We start from the raw sequence: 23,442 nt of genomic DNA on the forward strand, positions 1-23,442 counted from the left end.
ATATTGGTCATCTCTAGGTACCTGATTTTTCTGGTTTATCACTGAATTTTTTGTTACAGTTGGAACTGATGCATGTTAATTGAATGTGGTAACGTATTTTAAAATACCTTTAGCTCACAAGGTATTATTTTATACTACCAAGCTCTCCCTTTTCTGCTGTCAAGCTTATTCATTCTAAAAGGCCAATAAAGAACAAATAATAGAGGATAAAGTTTGACATTTGCTTGTGAAACAGAGCTGGTGGTTTAAAAAGTTACAGCTCATCTGTTCTTTCAGCTCAGTCTCACTCGGTGAGTTCTGGTTCCCTACAATGCAAAATGAATCAGGATTGCTTACACTGCAGCAGCTCCAGCAACAAAGACCTGATGGGATTGATTATGGCTTAAATTGTTGAAGCAACCTTTCTTAAAGAGTTTGTTTTAACACCCCATTCTTGGAGCACAGACAAGGAGAGAGGTCTGTCTAGTACATGAAAAGCAAGCATCAGTGTGTAACAGTATGTAACCCTTACCAAAACAACTTGTCCAGAAAAAACATATTAATGCCTCTTTCTGAAGCTACTTAGCTGTGCAATTCTCCCAGAGTGAGTTATGTTTCCCAAACTTACTCATGAACTTTGTTTCTCTAGCCCAACACACAGGGTATATATGGGCCCTTCCTGTGAAGCTGCTGTGTATATGATATTCAAGTAGTAGTAATTCTTCTTCCCAGAGCAGTCTTCTCTGAGGTCAGTGTAGTATTCCCACTTCAGGCAAGAGGTGGAAGAGGAGAAAGGAGTGGTTCTGGTAGATAAATTCTGTCAAATATACATCATGATACTGTGGCCTGTAATAAGACTGTAATAGGTTTTTTTTCCCTGAAGTTATTTGCTGCATGACTTTCAAGCAGGTTAGATGGCAGAAAATTTCATATAACATATTTTATTATTTATTTTAGATGTTTGATGTGACTGAAGGAGCTCTTGGAAGCGTGAGTCCTACACACAATTTTGAACCTCCTCATTATGATGGCATTGAAGCACTTGCTATTATGGGAGATAACCTTTTTAGTGGCTCGAGAGATAATGGAATTAAGAAATGGGATTTGTCTCAAAAAGACCTTCTTCAGGTAATGAAAAAAATCATGCAGCCGCTGTGACAGTCACGCTGTAGAACTGTTTTCAGGCTGTATAAATGTTCAGGCTCGTACAATGACTATTCACATAGACACTGGTGCTTTTAATAGGGAAGACATAGAGCACTGGCTAAGAAAGAAATGAATATTGTACTTGATCTTCACATGCAGTTGCTTTTCTCTTCTGTGCATGTAGCATCAGGAAATTCCGGTGAAGTGGTTATCCTGTTTTAGCTCTGAGTACATGGGGGTTGTTTTTCTGCTTCAGAATAAAAGCCACATTTGCCTCATCCGTGACTGGAATCACTGGATACTTGTCTTTGACAAGTTAGTAAAGTTTGGATTGGGAACTCATTAATGAGAAACAATACTTTAGATCAGTATACAGAGTATTTTCTTGTGAAGAGGTTTTACAGCCTATCTCACTCCACCCAGTCTTGGACCTTAGATCATCTCCTTATACAGTGCAGATGTTATGTATACAATGCACTCACAATAACACTTGCTCTCAGAACACATTTGCTGTATGTTTTTCCTTATGTAAAAAGGAAAAAAAGGGAGTGGGTGTAAAAGGACCTCAAATCTAGGGAAATCGCAATTTGTTTGGCATGAAGATCTTTGCTTTTTGTCTACCTGCTGTAAGCTGGTCTGTTCTTCTAGGTCTTATGAGAAGTTCTTGAGGTATAGTTGTGATTATTTAACTTGAAACTCAGCAAGAACTGGAAGGCAGAAAAACAAATACCAGAAGAGAGTGCTGGTCTTGCAGTAGCTTTTAGAGAAAGGAGGAGCATGCATTTAATATGCAGACTGATAGCAAGGAAATAAATAAAATTTTAAAATACTGGGACATGAGAAAATAATGGACTAGCTATTTTAAAAAGAAAATTTATATATGGGCATAATTAGTATTCCATAAATATATAAACTTTCTTGACCGTCATTCAAAATCATCCAGTTCAGTGCCAGTTCCTTTTCAGAATACTCCAAAGACTTCACAGTTAAAATAAGGATTCATAAATTTAGCATCTTACAGAAAATCTTCACTTGCCCGTACTGGGACATCTGCCCTTACATCTGTCTGTCCAGAAAAATATGCTAAGGATCTTGTACCAAAATCATAGGCACTGGAAAGATTTTGTATTCTCAGAGTGACTTCATTAAAGTTTTAAGGAGTGTCTTCACTCTTGCATTTTAGGCTCATTAAAAAATTATGCAATATGCATTTTTGCTATTGCAATTAATTTAACATCAGAAAGAATACAGGATCGGGGTGAATAAGTATGTAAATTGGACTAGCTATATAACTTTCCTTGTTTTCCTTTTGGTATATGGGCATGATTTCTCTACTTTGCCTTCCCCTGTTTGTTGGTTTGAAAATTAGAACTTGATAAGAATAATCTCACACTTCTTTAATTTCTATAAAATGCTGAATGTTTTCCAATGAGATGAGACTGAAGCATTTGACAGAACAGAAGTAATTTTTATTCATGGTCTTTTATAGGGAATGAGAAATGCTGTTGCTTTGCTAATCATGTGATAATTCAGAGTGGAAGGGCCCACTGGAGGTCACACAATGTAAAGTTGTCCTGCTGGTTCAAGCAAGGCCAACTTTGTAGTTAGGTCTGGGTTCTCAAGGCCATGCCCAGCTGAGTTTTCAAAACCTCCAAGGTTGCAGACTGAACAGCTGCTCTCCTTAATCTACCCAGCAACAAAACCTGAAACAGAGCCAAGCTGCTTTACAGCAGAAATGCTAATGTTGCATCAGAGGTTGTGGTTTGGCATACACATGTTGACCAGGTTTGATCCTCTGTAATTAATGAAAATCCCTTAACAAGCATGCTATTCAAAAGAATTTGGAGATCATTTGCTTCACTTGATGTTGCACATCCCAAGTCACAAAACCCTGCTGTGACAAAATTGGGATTTATACAAACCACAACCATCCCCACCCCCCTGCTGCCATTCCTAGTTTCATGGAATGCTGCAGAATCAGACTACCAGTGCTGTTGTAGCTGTGTATGTTATAAATGAAACACTAAGCTAAGTTCCTAGAAAACTGAATGTACTCCATTATGAGCAATGTAGCAAAGCAAAGCAATTCTTACCAAACTGAACCAGAGAAAAGCCACATTTGGTGTCCCCAAAAGACAGCAAATTTTGGCTATTATTTCCCCATATTTTTATTTTTCCCCATGTATTTATTTGTGAGAACAACAAAAGGATGTGGTTCTCAGCTGGTCTGTGCAGCATTTTGCTTTCTGAATGAGAACTAAAATGCTAGTGCCCTTCCTCAATAAAGAATTAATGTGTTTCTGTGAAGTACATCACAAAATCAATGTATAATGTGTAGTGGGAAAAGAGGAAAGAAAGAAGGCAAACACAGCTTCTGTCTTCCTGGTGTATTTTTGTGCAGTTTTTTGGATTTTCTTTTTATGTGTTTTATAGCAGTTACAGAGACTTGAAACATATACAGAGACCATGTGTTCAAAAATGCATTCAAATATGCATTAGAAAATATGCAGACTTTGCATTATCCTAAACTGATTTCTGTTCCACATTAGGTCAATTGTGCATATTAGATTTTTTTTCCTGTTTTGCAGTATTATTTCACAAAAACAAACACTCTTGGAAGTTAGCACTGTCCTTGCTCTAAAGGTGCAGAATCCACTCAGAGCCACGTAGCAAAACTGCTGCAGGACAAGGAATCAGGTTTACAACTTGGGATTTTTCCACTTCTGTGCTTGTTGCTCTGGAATTTTCTGCAGCCCTGTGAGACTGGTGTACCTTCTCTCTTTCAGCAAGTCCCCAATGCCCATAAGGACTGGGTTTGTGCTCTTGGCCTGGTGCCCGGGGTGCCGGTTCTGCTCAGCGCCTGCAGGGGAGGCACCCTCAAGCTCTGGAATGTGGACACCTTTGCACCCATTGGGGAGATGAAGGGACATGACAGCCCAATAAATGCCATCTGCACCAACTCCAGCCAGATTTTTACAGCAGCAGAGTGAGTTCTTCTCCATGCATCTTTTCTGTGTCCCCTGCTAGAATCCTGTCCATGCACATGTGTTTAGGGCATGTGTAACTCACTGCACAGAAAGCATCAGGAGACCTTGTCCAGTCCATGCCCCTCAATGCTAGTATCTATCACAGCCATCCCCAAAGTGGGGTGCTTGCACCCCAGAGGATGCACAGCATGACCCACTGGGGTGCTGGAATAAATGATTAGAACTCAGTGGTATGTCTATATAATTAACAAATACACACAGCAGTGTGGGTTTAAAAAAAATTTTAGTGGTAGGGGGTGCATGATCAAAACAAGTTTGGAGACCACTGATCTACAAGGATGGCAGGGAGAATTTGGCAGTACTTGAGAATTTTATAAGCTTGTCTCTGCAGTTTACTATTTCCTGGTGAGACTAATTCCTTACCTGTGCAAATTCTCCTAAGAGCCATGGCACATGGCTGTTAGTTTGTGCTTGGTTTGCTTTTAAGTGCTGGCATACAGCAGAAGCTTTGCAAGCCATCCTACTGTCCTGTAAACACCTTGATTTGAATATTTGTTTGCTCAGTAAAAGTGAGCAAATTGGGAACCTGAAACCTCAGGGGAATTGACCAAGAGAAGTACCTTGTTATGGAGAATATAGTTGCAGGAGATGGCAACAGCCTCTTTGTGGTGTAGTCTGAGCACAGGAGCTGTGAAAGCTGACGTGTTGCATTCTTGTGCCAATTGTGGAAGCTTCTGGCCTTCTGAATTACAAGCAGGTCTTTCTGAGTCATAGCAGGATTTCAAAATTGCCAAGTTTTCATATTTGGGGGTCAGGTTTTATGTTTAATCACTAATAGGTAGGGGTGTAGAAGTCAAAGCTTATGTCTGTGTTTGCCTAAAAATTATTAATCCTTTTAGAACATACATGCATATGAAATTCTTTTTTTTTTTTGTCATTAAAAAAATTTCAGTCTTTTGGTATTTCTAGCAGTGGGCTTAAGGTCTAAAAAATTTAGATGGTTCCTAACAATTTACAGTGAAATGAAGGCACAGGTCAGAAAACACTTTTAACTGTCACAAAGTCTGCTCAGCCTGCTGGTTTCTTTTGAGGGAGCTGTGAGGAATATATGAATCAGTGTTGGCTAGTCACTCAAGTTAATGTTTATGAGAAATTCATGACTTCCCTTTCATGGAATAAATTGCTATTTAACAAGACTAACTCTTTATTTTACTTCTAAATTATAACAGCATTTTGCGACACATTTTATGTGATATTTTATTTACACATACTTTAAAATTGTGTAAATAGTGATTTTTTTCCAAAAGTACATAACTACAGTCTGGGCTTTTAAACATCAGCTCACTGGTATGTGCTATCTAGCAACTTGCCAATGGGTTTGGGTTTGTTGGGTATTTTTTGTTGGAGAGTTAGGACTTCATATTTTCTAATGGTTTTGTGCTTTTTTTACTTATGATAGACTGACACCTCTTTACTTTTTTAGGCATGAAGTCTTTATACATTCTTAGATGGCTAAAGGTCATAGCCAGTGCTGTGATAAGGTTAGGGAATCTTCAGTGTTGTACATGTAAAATTACGAAGTCTCCTGGAGATGGAATAACCCTTGCATGTCCATTAAAGAGCTGGTATTTTGCCAACAATACCTTTCTGAATAAGGCACTCAAGCTTTTAAGGAAGTGTCCCTGGCCCCCCCTTGGCCCTCTCTCCCTCCCCAGTGTACTCACAGTGCTCTAATACTGCTTTGTTTTGGTTTTCAGTGATCGCACTGTGAGGATCTGGAAAGCTCGGAATATTATAGATGGACAGATCTCAGATACAGGAGATGCAAATGAAGATCTTGCCAGTAATTGAAATTACAGGGGATAAAGGAATAAATTGATCGATTTGAGGTGCACTCTATGCAGTTTGCTGCATGTCTAGTAGTTAAACACTGATGACTGGAATGAACTGAAAATGCGTGAACTCTTCCACTAGACCTGCTGTCCTTAAAATATGTACTGTATTTAATAACCTCTTGGTAACATGCTTGAGTCTCAACAGTCACATGTATCTCTATATATTATGGCTGAATTTGTGTGCATATGTAATACTTGCAGTTTAAATTAACTGGAATTCAGTCTTCTGTAATGACCATCTCAAAATTATAACCTGAAATATATAACAAAAGTGCTCTGCTGTATTTCACTCACAAGTATGATCAGCTGTTTTGCATTTTAGGGTAACAGAGGAAGGAACGTGTCCCAGGAATAAGCCTTTGATCATGAGAGGCAGTTTCAAGATTTTAAAGGTCACTTACACTGTTGTTAGGAAAGCGGAGTGAATAATAGATGGGAAGAAGCTGTTAACAGTACATCTACCTGACATGGCTGTATCCTGCTAACAGCAAATGCCATATGATTTGTGTGTTGATAGCATATAATCTGTGTTGACCAAAGTTGTGCAGCTGTGTGTACTCTGTGCTCAGGACTAGAACACAAATGCCCACAAATGGCTATGTTTTGTGTTTTGCCTATGTTCTGCAATGACTAGATGTTCATAATGTCATGATAAATATATCTTAATCTATTTTTCTTACGGATTTGTTTCTATCATCTCACATTTTCTTTTTTTTTTAAGCAAACTGTCTTTCCTTTTTATCTAATTTTATATGCTGCTAAATGTATTTTAAATACACTGTTTTGCAAACCTTGGCAGTTACTTTGAGAACTGAACCACGTTTATTGGGAAAAGCTATGTAAATAGATGGTTGTATAAAGAAAATATCTTATCTTGTGCCTGTATGACTTTTGAAGCTCTTGGAACCTGGATATTGAGGGAGGTTGTATAATTTACCCAACTGCTCTGAATATTAATTTGTAAATTCTGCAAATTTTAAAATTTTATGTAGATTCAGAAACAGTGTTTGGATATTGAGGTTTTTTGGTTGTTTTGTTTTTATTTTTCAGAAAATATCAGTCTGTAAATTATAGCTTGTGTAGGTAACAAATAAAGATGTGAATGTGAACTGCTTTTTTGTCTTGTCCATCATACTTCCTTATAAAAAATTCACTTCCTTTGCAAAGGTGTTGAATTCAAACCCACAGTTTTACACTGCAGTAGAGTAGCTTGGTGAGCACCATAGCCCATATATCCCATGTCTGTGTTCTCCTTGGCCATTATTTGTGATTTTATAGTACTTAGGAACCTTAGGGGGATTCCCTCACACTTAGTACAGTACAAACATAAAATGAAGCAGGTGACTCCTGTTCGTATGAGATGACACCTCTCTTGCCTTATTGCATATGGTCTGTCAAACAAGGAAAAGTGCTGATGCCTCTTACTGATCTTGGAGGAATTACTTCCTTCTCTGCTCAGCTTGAAAGATGAAAATGCTGCTTGCAATTTGAGGTTACCAATGTGTTCCAAGTTTTGATGGAGATGGGCGATGAATGATATATATTGGTTAAAAACAATGTATAAATTAGTTAAAATAAGCAGCAGCACTACCACTTAGTGTTTGTCTATCATGCTTTTTAGCTACTCAAAGGGTATAGACACAAATTATTTGGGACTATGTGACAACCTTGAGCAAATTCCAGTGGAGAGTGGATTTACACATAAGACTCACATGAGAGGCTTTTTGTGGAGGGTCCCCATTCCCCTTGGCCCAGCAGGTGTTGTGCCAAGCTACACAAATGATACCAACAGCTTGGTGACCCCTGTTTTTGGGGTTGGACACTCGTGGCTGTGGGTGCAAGATTCATATGAATATTGTGTTTTGCAGCTGCAGGACAGAAGCCCTTGCAGCCCTGGGAAAAGCCTGCCCTCTGTCCAGCTGCTTGACTCTGAGCACATGGGGCTGTGTGACCATGGCCTGAGCTGCAGATCTTCCTCTCCAGTGATGCCTGGCACTGCATATATTTAGTTTGGCTTATTTCCTGATAGGCACTAATGTTACATAATGTAGTCATAAAAAATATTTAGTTTTAAATGTTTTTTTCTTCCAGAAAGATATTCTACCTAAACCAGGTCTTACCATAGAACAAAGCTTTAACACTTTTGCTCTGAAAGTTCATGCCATCAAGTGCTTGGAAGAAAAATGTCATTTTGTAAAGGTCACAGTATCACTGTCTTGTTTTAATGGAGAATTCTTTGACTGTTAGTTTTTCTCCAAACTTCATCTGTGCTGTAAACCCATATACATGATAAAAGATAATATGAAATCAGAAAAAGGTAAGCACTGGACTCCCATGTCTGAACATGTTAGTGTTAAATAAAAAACAAAGGTGGTCTCCGAAAAATTAATTTTCTAAGAAGTCATGGAAAAATCACATTTTCCTCTCAAAGTTGGAATTCAGAAGTTGAGCAAAGTGTGTGGAAAAATTAGACTGTATCTCACCTTATCTGCTTAGATACAGTCAAGGTCATGTGTAACAAATAATCTCATTAAAGATATGAATTCTAAGAACATATTTGCAATGCTTCTGATTGTGTATCAGAACAAGTGCTTATCCTGCCCCTGACTTGTATAAAATGCTTCAGACTGCCTGCACAAGTCCTCCTTCAACCATGGCAAGGATGAGGAGCCTGTGTTTCTTGGCTGTTGTGCTTGCAGGTAAGTACACCACATTTGTATTTTGTCCTAAGCTTCATAAGCAAAATATAAAAGTGCTAACAATAGAAGAGCTGTTAAAAGAAATTACTGTTTTCCATAGAAAAGGAGAGAACAGGCATGGCACTGACTCCACCTGAGGTGACTGTGGGAGGACAGCAGAGCTGACTTGTTTAGAAATATGCCCTAGTCCTACAGTGCATTCAGCACTTGGGCACCAGCATAGTCAAAAGGGAATCAGTGGGATCATTCAGCTCTGAAGATACCTATTGCTTTGTTAGGGGTTTTTTTCTGTAATTTTTACTCCAGCATACCAGAGGTTAATTTGGTCCAGAGAGTAGTAAAGGGAGAATACATATTATTTTGTTGCTGAAGGATGAAACCTCTGCAGCAAATGCCTTTGAAATGTACTGATGAACCAAAAATGTATATACTTATACTATTAAATGAAAAACTGTGTGGTAATACTTCAATTCCTTCCTTATGCCTTAATTTTAATCCAATTTTTCAAAATTAAAGTGAAGGTTTTTAAAAATCAATGAGGATTATTTTTCACCTATATCTTTCCAACTGCCTTTCTTTAGCTTCTGTTCCCATGGAAATTATCATGAAAAAGCAGCAAGTAGCCATAGGTGTTGCTATATATTCAATTGCTTGTTTGGATCTAGTCTTCATATGTTTACAGACATGAGCTGTAAATACAGTAAAAATTATGGTTTTAAAATTATTTTTAAAAGTAGGGAAGGAAAATTGTATCTTCCCACTTGCTGTGATCACATTTGTACTACAATAGAAGTAAATCCAGGAACAAGGGATGAATAAGGTTGCAGCCTTATTCAGCTGCTCACACCTCCAAGTCTTTGTTTTTAAAATTTGCTGGAAAATGTAAGCTTTGCATTAATGGGAGAAAAAATGGAAGAAATTTCTTGGCTCCTACTGGGGGAATGTTTTTTTCCTTTGAACTAGGTTAGTCATTCACAATCTCATTCATAAGAAGTATTTTGAAAGTATTTTACAATACAAATTAGTTCATAAAAGTCTCCCACAAACCTATCCTGTGTAAAATGACACTACATTAATAATCTGCTGTAGTGTGTTCAGTCATACTCTTCTTGATTTCAGCCATGAAAACACTAATGCTGCATTTGACTCTCACTAGAAAACATACTCCAGACCAAAATGAAATGTGATGGGAAGAAATAATTGCAGGAGTGCAGAAGGGTATTCATATTCCTATTATGCTTTGGATGAAAAAGAGGATAAGAATTTATAGCTTTTGTATGTGATGTATCATGAGGGGTGAATGCTGGACAGAGAGCAGTCAGCCTGTGGGACCTGACACTCTGCCCCACCAACAGAGGTGGAAACCAATGCTGCCTGCCCAGCAGCTGGTGCAGGTTAACAGCCAGATAATTCCTGTTAACTCCAGCCTCCAGAAGATGATAATGAGGCACGGTGGCAGTGAGCAGTGAGCTCTGCTGAGCAGCCGGGGAGCATCAGACCTGAGTGTCAGATGTTCCTGTCTAAAAGGGGCATGAGAGTTTGCTCAAAAAAAATGTAGGTGGCACTCCTGCTTTTCTGTGTTCATATCCCCCCACTTGGAAATCAACTCTGGCATTGCAGCATGATGGCATTCTCTAGCAAAAATCTACTATTTAATTCTGTAACTTTTCCTAGTATACATAATTACTGCTTGTGCACATCTGCTTGTAGAATTTTTTCTGTGGAGAAGCCCAGACTGCATCAGCAATCATGTTTTAGGCTTTCAAGCACACAACAGTCCGCATAAAAAAAAAAAAAAGAAAGCAGAGGTATTAGTCATTTTGTAGAAAAGGGCAATTATCGTTCAAGTAGATTTAATCTTGGAATATTGCTGTAATGACTAAAATTACATAAATTAACTTCAGAATAAGTATGCTGCCAGTGATATGCCTGCTCTCTCTGAGAATATTTACCAACAGCAGTTTGTCAGCACAGCAGGGAGCTGGTCTTGTGGTCCCCCTGCTCTTCTGAGGCTCTCAACCAGAGGGCTTGACTTGCAGCTGTAAAAAGGGCAAATTTAGCACCTTACTCACAGTTTCTTTTTCATGATGATTCTGTGAATGACTAATATATGCCTTTTACTGCTGGCATCTTCCCTTTACTCATAATCATACCTATATTAAAACAAACTACTAATACTATGTAGATACAGTTGTCATATGATACAGAAAAGAAACCCAATATGAACATACACTCACTATTTTTCTATTTATACCATACAAGTACATGTTGCTTGTCACGTACTTGTATCTGTAGAGTTAGAAAACATCTGTGAATAACATAATTATACAGAAAATGTAACATTTTAATATTGATAGCAGTCCTTACTGAAGGCTCCCTCCTGCTCTGCCAGCCTGCAGTGTTGCTCTCATGCCTCACCAGCAGCTTCATTATGCTGCTATTTAACTCTGTATGAGTATTTCAAGCGAGTCGTGCTTCAGCTGAGCACAGGCAGCTCTGAGTGCAGAATAATGCAGACCCAGTGCCTCGGCTTGTAAAAGAAAGTGGCTGCTGCTCTTGCTCCGGTATGAGCCGGCAGCTGCTCGGCCAGTCCTAGTTCATGGGATGATGGGTACCAGCCCTAAGACGGGGAGAAAGCACATCCAGAACCAATAATATCTGAGGTTTGCGGTGCTGTGGGGTTTTTGACACGGTTCCCTGCTGCTCTGACGGCTTTTCCCCCACAGCCCTGGGCGGGTGCCTGGGCGAGGAGCAGGACGCGCAGTGCCCCAGCAACGTGGCGGTGCAGAAGCGCATTGACTGCCACCCGCAGCCCGGCGCTTCCCGGGAGGCCTGCGAGGCCCGGGGCTGCACCTGGTGCTCCAGCGATGTGCCCAACGCTCCCTGGTGCTTCTTCCCGGAGAACAGTCCCTACGGCTACGCCCGCAGCGGGAGCCCCGAGCAGACCGACAAGGGCTGGAGGTGAGTCCGTGCGGGAGGCTCCCCGGGTGCTGCAGGCCGGCACTGCCCCACGGCCGGCGCTGCCGCCCCGGGCGCTCTCCCGAACACATTGCCCCGAAAACATTCCTTCCCCAGGGAGGGAAAGGGACACCCTTCTCTGTGCATTGCCATAGAACTGGGTCTTGTGCTCTCGCCACACCTCAGGTGAGGAAACCAGGTGCAGGCACAGAGTGCTCCCTCCTGCCCTGGCAGCTGTGTCTCAGACTACGAGGTCTCCTTTCTTTGGTGGCCTCTGTTTTATCCATTAACATCAAGGAAGGCCTAAACTGGCCTCAGGGATTATCTCTCTCAGTAAGTCAATGATTTATTTTTAAAGAGCTGCCACAGAGTAGCTGGGTGGTTCCCCTGGCCTGCCCGAGGGTGGTCTCAGCCAGTGATCCCTCGTGGTGGTCACCAGCACGTGTTTGCACTGCAGAGTCACGCTGAACAAGCGCCAGGCCTTGTCCCTCTTCGGAAATGACATTTCCCCGATCGTCTTTGAGGTGGAGTTCCAGACCAAGGACAGACTGCGGTTCAGGGTGAGTGTTTGGGGGTTGGAATCATTTAACCAAAGCACTGCATGATAAGGAGTGATCTGACCTGCCCCCTGCTCACCTCGCTCTAGCTCTACGACCCCAACGCGCAGCGGTTTGAAGTCCCACTGAAGATCGATGGCCCCGGGGTCACTGCTGAAGAAGCCAACTATGAGGTGGAGTTCTCCGATGATTCCACACACTTAAAGATCAAGAGGAAGAGCACTGGCACTGTGCTGTGAGTACTACACATGATTCATATTGCTTTTTGTAAAAATTAGGTGTGATGAGGTGAGCACTCTTTACCTACACCCTGTTGCTTGTGTCTGTGGGACAAGGGCTCAAAGGATATGGTGTAAATGCAGATTTGTGCCTTGTCCTGGAAGGACTTTCATTATTAATGGGGGTATGTGCCCGTGTAACAGACAATTATCTATGTGCATGTATAAAAGTTTATGCAGTAAGTCAAAAAACTTCTGAGGCTACAATTTCATGGCTTTGGATGCTGGTAAACTCAACTCATCAAAGCACTGAGCTAAGATTTCTGAAATTTGAGTGTCAGGAGCTAAGTGCCAGATCTCCTGACACTCTCCAGCAGGCAGGTCTAGGGAGGTCAAAGCAGTGGAGGCTGTAAGCCTCTGATTTCCACTGATGTCACTGAGTGGCACTGGCTCTAGTTGTCGCTCTGCAAAAATACCATTTGTTTTCTCAAGCTAGTACTATAAGTTTAACTTCAGCAAAAGCTCCTCTCACTAACAAATGTCACCAGCTGTCATGATTTCCCTTTTCCTTGGCTTCCATCAACACATCTCTAGTGCATAATGCTACTTAGAAAGAGAGTCCCAATCAAGGTGCATTCCTGGCAGCTGCTTTTAAGAATGCAGCAGTGAGCAATTTAAGGATGGCTTAACATGAGTGATGCAAATGAGACCATACAGCCCCAAGAATGGTCTGCAGGTGGAACCATCATGCTGGGTTTTTAATGAGCTGACCATCCTTTTGAACTACAGTCTCATGGCATCTCTTTATACATGTCACAGTCAATTCTGTAAAGTCTTATTTATGCAAGCTATTTTAAATGCATGCATTATGCATTACTCTAATAACAAAAATAATTTAATTTCTCATTAGACTTAACAGCTCTGTGTAAACAGTGGGGTTTTGTTAAAGGCTCAGTTTTCTTCTTCTTCCTGTAAAGGCTTATTAATTGGAATGCTGGTGTAAGGGGTGAATGCATAAGTGCCTAGCTCATGACCCATTCTCATTCAGCCCTCCCCACCTTCACCCAGATCCCAAGGCTTTAGCCAGGGTTGGTCAAACTTGAGATGTCCCAGCTAAGGGGAGGGACTGCCATGGAGCAGATGCAGGGTCTGCCAAAGGCACAGCTCCAGTGACAGGCAGAGGGACACAAGTCAGGAGAGGGACACAACCCCACTGAGCAGGTTTCCAGGAGGGCACATTCAGTGCCCTGCTGTGGGCCTGGGGAAGCCTCCTGCATTCCCCTCCATCTCTTTGTGCAGCAAGGCCTGTGCCCAGCAGCAGCAGCAGAGGTGTGGGTGCAGCTGTGCTGTGCTGCAGAGCCCAGGGAGGCAGAGGGCAGCCTTGGTTTGCAGCACTGGCACAGCAGCAGCAGTGATGCTCTGCTCTCCAGCATCCCCGTGGGAAATTGTACACTGCCTCCAGGCAGGTAAACGAGTGCTCCTGAAACCCAGCCAAGCCCAAAAAGAGGAAATTGTGGGTGAATATAATGCACAAATAATGGACTTCTATCCTGCAAGCAGTGGCAAGGCTGCTCCCAAAATATCATCACCAGCAGAGACACAGGATTTTGTGTACAGAAAGGGAAATTGTATGTTCCTGGGAATTCTGGTTTCATGTGAAAGGGCACAGCCAGTACTGTAGTCTAAAGGATCCTGTCAGGGAGCCATTCCTCTCACAGCTGAATGATATTCAGTTTAGTTGTATTCCCTGTGTGAGGAGCAAAAATGCTTCCCCTTCATTTGTTTGCCTGTCCATCCTGTCAGAGTGAGGAAATGCAGGTGCTCAGAGATAGCTTCACAACCTGTCTTAGAGGGATTTGCAATCTCCTTAGCTACCAAAAGAGCTGTGCAGATGGAATCTTTCACAACAGGAAAGCAGGTTATATATCCTGGCCTAAAATCTATGGTTGGCTGCATTTACTTTACTGGGAGGATGAGCCCTCAGCAATCAGCATTATAGGAACATTCCCATCAGAGGCTGCACTTGACTGCCTGGGTCCAGGGGTGCACTGGTGGCATCTGGCAGGCTAAGTAGATTTTCATGTTAGTTCAACCTGCCCAAAGGCAGGTTTGAATGCTGAAAACCAAATATTTTCCTTTGGGTTCCCTCCAGAAGTGGGAGCAGCTGCTGCAGGGCTCCCAGGCACCGAGCTGCACAGGTGGTGGTGTCTGTGCCCAGGCCAGGTTAGGGCAGGCTGTGTGTCCCTGAGAAACAGGCAAGTGCCTGACACCTGGAGGGACTTCAGCCTCCTGCTTTAGGATGTGAACAGCAATGGCCTTCCTGCCTCAATGAACAGCTGAGTCAATTGTTGATTTCTGTGTGCACACAAACACTGCTCAGAACAATCAATGTGGGCAAATAAAACCTCTTCAACAGGTGCTGCAGTTGCACTCCCCAGGTGGGGGTGGATAATAACTTGTGTCTGCAGCAAACCAGGTCAGGGGTCTCTCCTGGACCTTTTAAATATCTCTGAGGAAAACTTCCCCATAGTAAAGCAATTCCAGATCCTCAGAAATCTTCTTTCCCTTATGCTTCTTATCCCTTGCTAGCAGAGCCATGCTGCTGGCTGACCTACCCCCCAAGAAAGCCTAAATCCCTCATGATGCCCAGCATGCTCTGGCACAGCTGACAGTCCGCCTGGGAAGGAAGCAGCCTGTCCCAAGCAGAAACACAGTGTAGGTTTGGGTGGCTGTTTCAAAGCCCCCACCTGTGTTTCCCTGCCCTCCTTTCCAAATTGCAGTCTGTCCTTCCATCCCTGGCTTTGTGCTGGGAAGCAATGGGGTGTCAGGCTCCTGTCTGTCTGCTTGACAGAAAACCCCATCCCCACTCTGGTACCCCTGTGCACAAAGCCTCCTCCTTGTGAGGAATGATTTCATTCCACATTAGAAATGCCGCAGGGGAGAGGCAGAGGAGGCTTTGAGTGTGATTTAAGGGCATTTCTCACACTCACTGCATGCAGGGAGACCTAGCTGAGCTACCCAAGGAGGGCAGGACAAACTCAGGGCTCCATGTAATCACAATAACAGGGGAAGGGAGTAAACTGTGTGAGGGGAGAGACATTAACAACTGATTGCAAACCTCAAGCAGAGCCAGGAGCAAGAATAAAAGGCCAAGTCCTGCTACATTTTCAGCTTGCTCCAAGCTAATCAGCTGACAGCTGCTGCTTTGCCTGCATGGGGTGAAAATTAGACAGAGTCATGCAGGGAGATGATCCAGGCACTGCTGGGGGCTGCTGGGACCAGGAGCTCTTGGGCTGCCTCCCTTTGTTCTCCCAGCAATGCCTCTTGGCTTACTCCCTCTTACTTTTCTCCTTCTCATCCACTGCTGTCCTGTTCTCTGTCCCATCCCATCCTGCCTCCTTCTGCTCTGCTATTCTCCCTCTCCAATGTTCCTGCTCTTTTCCCACTAGCCAGGCAAGGTCCTTTACTGTGCCAGTAGCTATCCAAAGCCATGGGGGTAAAGAGGTGCCATGTCCTCACATTCACTAGGCAGATGCCAAGGGGATCAGATGAGACACAGCAAAGCTTCTGCTCCCATCCAGAAGTCAGGTGCTTTATCCTTTCCACAAGAAAACCAGAAACCTGCATCTGATTTAAGGCTGCAAGTCACAGTTCTGAACCATGAGGGTCAGGGACTAGTGCATGAATCTCCTGTCCCAGAGGAGAAGCTCCCAAACTACCAGCATTGTTGGGCAGTGGAGACTGCAGAGAGCCTCTTTTTACTCCCATCATGGAAAATAAGGATTTGGCAAAATTGGTGTGGTCAGTGGAAAAATGTTATGTCCAGAGATTGGCTTTGTTTAGTAAATCTTTGGTAAATCAGAGATTGGCAGAGTTTAGTAAATCTTTGCTTAGGATATCCTGGTTGATCTTGCAGCTCTTATGGGAAGCTGTCCTGTTCTTGGCCAAGACCCTACATTAGTAAAACAGGAGAGAAAATCCTGTGTTGTACTAAGGCAGGTGAGCAAGCTAAAGAGCCTGTGGGTTGTTTTGTGGCACCTACACTCAGGTTAAGCACTGTTCTCCTTGCTGCTCCTGCCACACTGACAACAGCAACCACTGGAGGAGGTGCTATCAACTGAGAGCATGATGGCTCCAAGAAAGCACAGATTTTCTCAAAAACACAGTAAATGGCTGGGAACTGTGCTTTAAGACAGTGATAAATAACAAACACATGCTTGTTTTGCAGTGTGTGATTACTCTGTGGGACTCATTGCCCCAGGGCAGCATTGGCACAGGAGGCCTAGCAGGATACACATTCAGGCATAATAAAAAAATCATCTGTAGGAAAATAAAACTCCCAAATACTTCTGTCTCCATGCTTCACAACATCAGTTAATTCTATGAAAACAGCCAGAAACTTCCTCCATAAGCAGATTATTGCAAGACTGGCTCTGAGTGACATCTTGTGCCTTCCTTTGTGATATCTGGCCTGGGCCATTGCTGGAGACAGGCTGCAGAGGGATGGACTACTGATTTGATTCTCCACTTTAATATCCTGGCTTTTCCTTCATGATGTCACACACATAATGGAAGGCAGAACATTTTTTTTGCAAGCCAGATAGGGACTACTTTCTATTAAGCATTTGGAATACCTCATTTGCTATTGCACTTGGGAATATACTACACAAAAAAACTAATAAAGATTTTCCCTAAATTCCAAAAAGGCTGCTGTAGAGTTCAGCTGCCTTTTTTTATTTTTAGCACAGACACCACTTACCACGAAGGTGTTTTACATAGGCAAGGCTATTAGAATGATTTATAATGCTATTGTCATAACTGCAGTTTTGCTGGAAGCAAGGGGAGGAAATTGTATGCATCACGGATAGAATGGGCTTGTCCCTAATTTGTAGGAGCCATTATTTTAGTCTTCTAATCATTAAGATTTATGTTACCTAGCCAAGAAATATTGTAGGTATGTCACTTACCAAGTGTTTTTCAGAGCAAAAATTAAGCATTGTATATCCAGTGAGTTATAGGACATTTCCTGATATCACACAATGAATACAGTAGAAGTAGAGCAGAAATGTGTCAATAACTGTAAATATACTCTGCACTTCTTATTTTTTTATAAATGTCACGTTTGTGGAAAATCTGTTGATTATTCCTGCTGATTTTCTCCGCCTACTTGACAAATCACCTTTAAGTAAGATAAACATATCAAAATTCATTCTTGGTGGACCTTCTGCACTCCAGTGGTGTCCCAAGAGTTACAGCTAATAAGGAATACAGCTGTTGTGAAAAACTGTTATGGTTAAACCCCAGCCAGCTGCCAAGAACCACACAGCTGCTTGCTCACACCTGACTGAAAGATGGAGAGAATCAGAAGGGTAAAAGTGAGAAAACTCATGGGTTGAGACAAGAACAGTTTAATAACAGGGAAAAAAAGTAAAAGTAGTAGTAGCAATAATAATATTATTATTAATAATAACAACAATAATAATAACAGTAATAATAATAATAATAGTGTAATTAAAAGGAAAATAACAGAGATAAAACCCAAGAAAGAAAAGTGATGCAAATGACAACAATTACTCACCACCATCTGACTGACACCTTCCACTCCCTGAGCAGCAATCTCCCAGCCAACCTTCCTGCTAGGTTGAATGCTCACATGAAGCCATATAGTATGGGATATCCCTTGAGGCCAACTATCCCAGCTGTGTCCCCTCCCTGCTACTTGTGCAGCCTCCTTGCTGGTGGGGCAGTGTAAGGAACAGCAAAGCCCTGTTGTGCTCTGTTAGGAATTGTTCAGCAGTAATTAAAACATCTCTGAATTATCAACAGCTTCCGGCACAAATCCAAAACATCACCCCATACCAGCTGCTATGAAGAAGGTTAGCTCCAGCCAAAACCAGCAGTCAGTGGAAGTATTTTTAGCAATCTGAGATCTGGGCTCCTTAGGTGATGCTCCTCAGCAGCTCCAGTGTGCTGAGTCAATCAGTTTATTTGAGGTTCATTTGAAAATAGAGTGTGTACTCCCCACTCCCTAGGGGGCTTTAGCACTTTATGGGCAGCCTGTGCATACTGTGGTAGCCCAGGCCCTCTGGAAGGGTGTGCCCAAGCTTTGCCAGGAGGCTTAGACTCCCTTTTTGGGTAGCTGTGGGAAGTTACAACTAAATTTGCACACAGATAATATATGGGGTGGTCTGGAGGCCAAGAAAAGCAGATGTTATAGAGGATGTTTTCTCCAAGTGACTGAGGGCACCAGTTGTTTACAACTTCAAATAATGAGCTCAGTTCTCCAGGATTCCTTGCAATAGGAAGGAAAAAAAAAAAAAGACCAAACTGCTCCTGACTTAAAATTACTTTTGAATGTCCAGATAATGCACACTGCCTGTCCTAATGATGTATCATATCTGTGTCCCAAGTCTGCTCATTCTGGAGCTTGTGTCAGACCACCTTCAGAAGTGCCACCAGCTGGTTGCTCATGGCAGGTGAATCAGTGCTCTGGGCCACTGCACACTCTGCAGCCATTGGCCTCCAATGAACCTCAGCAGAGTATTGTTCAGAGAGGTAAATCATCATGTCCAGTTCATATTACAAAGGGCTGATGATTGCACTCCTGAAAACCATCTTGTACAGCCTTTTAGTCATCCCCCTCAACATTGTGACAATGTTAGTCATGAGCTTCAACATGAGCAGGATGTTTTATCTATCTGCTTACTCACCTTCCTTTTAACACTGCTTCCTTGGTCCACTCCAGTTATGCTTCATCCTGATAGCCATGGCTTCACTGCTGGTGTGAGACTAGTTCCCTTGCTGGTCAAAAATGTTAATTTTTACAGAGACCTTTTCAATCTGAGTAATTCTTTTTTTTTCCTGATAAGAGGTTAAAAAATTAGAGTTTTACTCTTTAGTATAGTGCACTGTGTATGGAAGAAAAGAGCAGCTTTTATCAATCAGACTCCTTGGACAGGAGGACTGCTCAAAGACAATGGGCCAGGCAGATGTGTGGGGAGGCTGGTTTGTATTTCCATGGGCAGGAGTGCTCCTGCCACAGACACACTAACAGCTTATGACTTTCAGCAGTAAATGTGACTGCAGCTATTACCTCTTGTGCAAAAAAGAAGGGTTCTTGTCCTGACAGACTTTGCCTTGTTTAACTTCTATCAGGGGCTGCATTTTTGACAGTGAGCAACTGTTCAGCTGTATTTTTACATTTTTAAGACCCCTTCTGTTGTCCATCACAGTGGTTTTATGGTTCATAAGACTCTTGAAGGAGAACCATGCAAATTCCTGCAAACATAATGTCATTTTATGCTCCCTCCTGTTTTGTTCCTTCTATTTGCTTTAAGCCAGCAGGAGGGAAGGTGGGAGAAATATGACATTTTCTTTTATTGCATCCAAGGTTTTAAGGAATGTCATATTTTTTTTCATTTAAATGATTGCTCCTTGCCAACACTACCTGAGCAAACACATAAAGTAGCACAACAGCTACCATGGTGTGCTGGAGAGCACAAGGGCTCTGGAAGCTGCTTGGAGTGAAGGCAGAGAATAGTGCCAGGGGAAAACCTGTTCATGCTTTCCTTCAGATGGAGATGACATAATGATGCCCAGAAAAAAAAAGAGAGTCATTACCAGCCTTTTTATGTCATGGTTAATGCTATATTTAGTGCATAGCTATGCTGGCATGCAGAGGTCTAGGGAAGGACAAGGCTGATGGGGAGCTGTGCTGGTGGGGGTGGCAGCCCCAGGGAGCTGAGCCATGGAGGGGTGCAGAGCAGGGCACTGTTATGGCAATGTCATGCAGAGGTAGAGTTGCCTGAAGGAATGCATGAGTCAGAAACCAGTTTCTCTACAGCATGCAAAGATATGGTGGGGCAGAAGGCTTGTTCCTAGGGCTGTCATTTGCACCACCCCAGTGACCCTCCTGACCAGGAAGGGGACTTGCTGAGCTGCAGTAATACTTTAATGAAGTTATACTTTAATGCCATGGTAACACTAAGAGTTCTCATGACAGGAAATGTCCACGCCATAATGTGGGTGCCACAAATATACAAAGCCTCATGCCCTCTGAACAGACATCATGGGGAGAGCTCAATGACTTAGGACAGATATTTAAACTTTTCAAAAGCATTTCCCCTCTGGTATAGTTTGAGGTTTTCTTATCCCTCTGGTCTGCTCAGAGCAGTGACCCTTCCTGTCTTGGCACAGAACAGAGCTGTGTGACAGTTTTCCTTTGGGCAGGAATACAGCTCCAGAGCCCATCCCTATTCTTGCACAGCGACTGCTTCTTGCAGAAAGGCCTTTATTTGTGAAAGACTGGATCTAATTCTCAGGGATGTTTTGCATGCACAACCCTCCTAAAAGAAAATAATTTTATTCAGTACTGCATGTAGGTGGAGATGATGGAAAGGAGGGAGGGAGGGGTTCCTGCTGGCAAAAAAACATATCAAGAGTTACATACAAATTCTTACGTCTTCTGCTTGTAAGAAAGGACAAATAGACTTCTAAAAACACACACACACCCTTTAGTACCTGTGTGTGACTTTGGATGTGTCCAGGAAAGTTTAGGGATAGTTTGTGCCTGAGTTTTGCATGGAGAGGCAAGGTAGTGCCTATCCATGAGCAGCTGTCCTTGCAGCCTCGAGGGGAGAGCCTGCCAGTGTGGTGGGAGCAGTGGTGCCCTCCCAGTCCTCCCAGCAGCAGGGACTTGTCCCTGGGAAGGAGTGCTGGTGGCACAGGGGGCAGGCCACTCACCAGAGTGCTCTCCTCATGAGGGTGGAGCTGCTCCCCACCAACACAGCCCGTCTCCCATTTCTCTGATTTACCAGTCAATTTGATCAACCATTTAATTTTGTCAAAATCATTGACAGAAGAACATTAAAAGGAGAGTTATGCCACTTCTGTGCTCTATGGCTTAGGCTCATTTATTTTAATTAGCTGTAACAAATTCATGGTTAAACAAGGCTCGAGAGGGTGCTATCTAAATGAGCTACTCATGGCATACACATGACCATTAACAAAACACTTCTCCACAGCTTGACTATGTTATCCCCCATCTAACTTGCAGCTCATTATAGCTTTAGAGATAGGAAACAGAATGTAGCAGCTAATTAAAATGTGAGTCTGTGTCCACAGATGATTCAATAGAAATAAATGCATTAAGCTGGTGAGAGAAGCAGGAGAGTCATCACAATAAAAACATCTTGTTCAAGCAGAGTCTAGAGAAAAGTATACCTCTATTTTAGGCACCTGCATGAAGTTGGGGGTATTTGGGTCTTGATACAGCAAAACATTAAAAAAAGCTGATAAAATGTCTGTTGTTCTCATTAAGTATTCTGAACTCCACTGTGTAATTACAATTTTTAGCCTTTCACGTTGGTTGTCATAGAAATAGCATAAGCAACCACTTATTTTGATAATAGATTTATAATCTGTCTTCTGTTGTTTTAGTTGCTCTTTTCAAAAATTATATTGATGCATTCTTTTTGCATAAGTAGATGAGATATCTTCAACCATTGCAAATGAATTTAATGTGTTAGGTTAAGCACTTTAGACACATGCATAGAATTTAATGAATTTTTAATACTGTTATTCTCCAAAATACATAAAAAGTATAAATAGCCAGACATGAACTTAGAATAGTACTTTCCAAAGAGAAACAAACTAATTCTGTCTGGCTCTGTTTGTCACAGGTGGGACAGTCCTCTGGTTGATCTGTTTTTCTCCAACCAGTTCCTTCAGATCACCACCACTGTGCCATCCACTTCTGTGTATGGGTTTGGTGAACACGAGCACCCAACCTTCAAGCACAACATGGACTTTGTTACCTATGGCATGTACGCCAGGGACCAGGCACCAACGGTAATTCACTCTGCAGCACTTTGTCCTAGCTTGTGTCACCAAAAGGAGGTGGCAAACATGGAACGTCACAAGCTTTGCGGGTATCATCAGTTTTAATTAAAGACAAAGCCGTGAATGTTTTGAGGGAACTTTGAAACCTTTTATCAGAAGCTTTCTCACAGTGCAGTTTTCAGGAAAAAGTATATTGTGTGCCAAGATCCTGGTTCAGGAGAGCTTTGCATTTCATGCTTGGATCAATCCCTGTTCATCCAAACAAGCTGGACTCCAGCAGGACTCATCAGATATTTGGCTGAACTGGAGTCAGTGGCTGAGTCTGTTTTAACTAGAAAAGTGATTCTTACTCATGCCATTTTGAAGGATTTAGCAGAGTATCAAAGGTTTAAATGGGAAAGACTAAAAAATTCCATTGTGATAAGGCAGAAAAAAAAAAAAACTTTTCAGTCAATTTGACTTCGCACCAATTTAGATGAAAAAATCTCCAACCTTTCAAAATAAGTCTCTAACTATGAATTAATTTATTTCCTTGTCTGTGCATGTGTATCTACCTGACAAAAGCTACGAAAAATAGCAAAGTCAAGTGATAGTTCATGTGTTCTTTATGTTTCAGTCATTTGCCAACCTCTATGGAGTTCACCCTTTCTACATGTGCGTAGAACCCGACGCCAATGCCCACGGTGTTCTCCTTCTGAACTCCAATGCACAAGGTAAAAAGATATAGGAATTCTCTAGATGGACTGTATATAGAAATATGATAGATTAGTAAATATCAAATACTGTTTTACTGACTGCTTTTTAATGTGATACAAACATAAGTGACTGTGTGGCTAACTAAGCTTCCAGGACGAATAGATTTTTTTCAAAGATTTTTCAAATGGATTTCAGTAGAATGAATTTTTAACAAGGAATTTGGACATTTTTAGGCATTTTCAGGGAAAATACATTCTTAACTTTTTAATGAAAATATATGCAAATAGAGGGAAAGAAGAAGGTGGAAGAAATTTCCTCTGAGATTGGCATAACAAAATCAAATCAGTTTAGGTTAATCCTATATTCTGTCTTTGGAGAATAGTTTTGTGTGTTGCCATGGTCACCTTACTGCATTAATGTAGTGGTATAATTTCAGAAAAGGAGAATCTTCACTTAGTCTATAAAAT

General features: G+C 41.9%; 2 protein-coding genes across 5 annotated transcripts in view; both read left to right on the forward strand.

Moving 5' to 3' along the window:
* KIF21A (kinesin family member 21A) overlaps nt 1-7,116 on the forward strand; it is an 86,903-nt gene extending 79,787 nt beyond the window's left edge. For all 4 annotated transcript variants that reach the window (XM_059471833.1, XM_059471831.1, XM_059471829.1 and 1 more), the window contains 3 exons: nt 937-1,107; nt 3,912-4,111; nt 5,870-7,116. In XM_059471833.1, the coding sequence (XP_059327816.1) occupies nt 937-1,107; nt 3,912-4,111; nt 5,870-5,963 (465 nt within the window). In that variant the 3' untranslated portion in view covers nt 5,964-7,116. The remainder of the gene's footprint in view (nt 1-936; nt 1,108-3,911; nt 4,112-5,869) is intronic.
* Nucleotides 7,117-8,666: 1,550 nt separating this feature from the next.
* LOC132073616 (sucrase-isomaltase, intestinal-like) overlaps nt 8,667-23,442 on the forward strand; it is a 60,619-nt gene continuing 45,843 nt past the window's right edge. The window contains exons 1-6 of the mRNA XM_059472751.1: nt 8,667-8,706; nt 11,433-11,667; nt 12,122-12,224; nt 12,311-12,456; nt 22,120-22,288; nt 22,896-22,992. Of these exons, the coding sequence (XP_059328734.1) occupies nt 8,670-8,706; nt 11,433-11,667; nt 12,122-12,224; nt 12,311-12,456; nt 22,120-22,288; nt 22,896-22,992 (787 nt within the window). The 5' untranslated portion in view covers nt 8,667-8,669. The remainder of the gene's footprint in view (nt 8,707-11,432; nt 11,668-12,121; nt 12,225-12,310; nt 12,457-22,119; nt 22,289-22,895; nt 22,993-23,442) is intronic.

This window comes from Ammospiza nelsoni, chromosome 5 (genome assembly GCF_027579445.1).
Source record: "Ammospiza nelsoni isolate bAmmNel1 chromosome 5, bAmmNel1.pri, whole genome shotgun sequence".
NCBI classification, from domain to species: Eukaryota; Metazoa; Chordata; class Aves; order Passeriformes; family Passerellidae; genus Ammospiza; species Ammospiza nelsoni.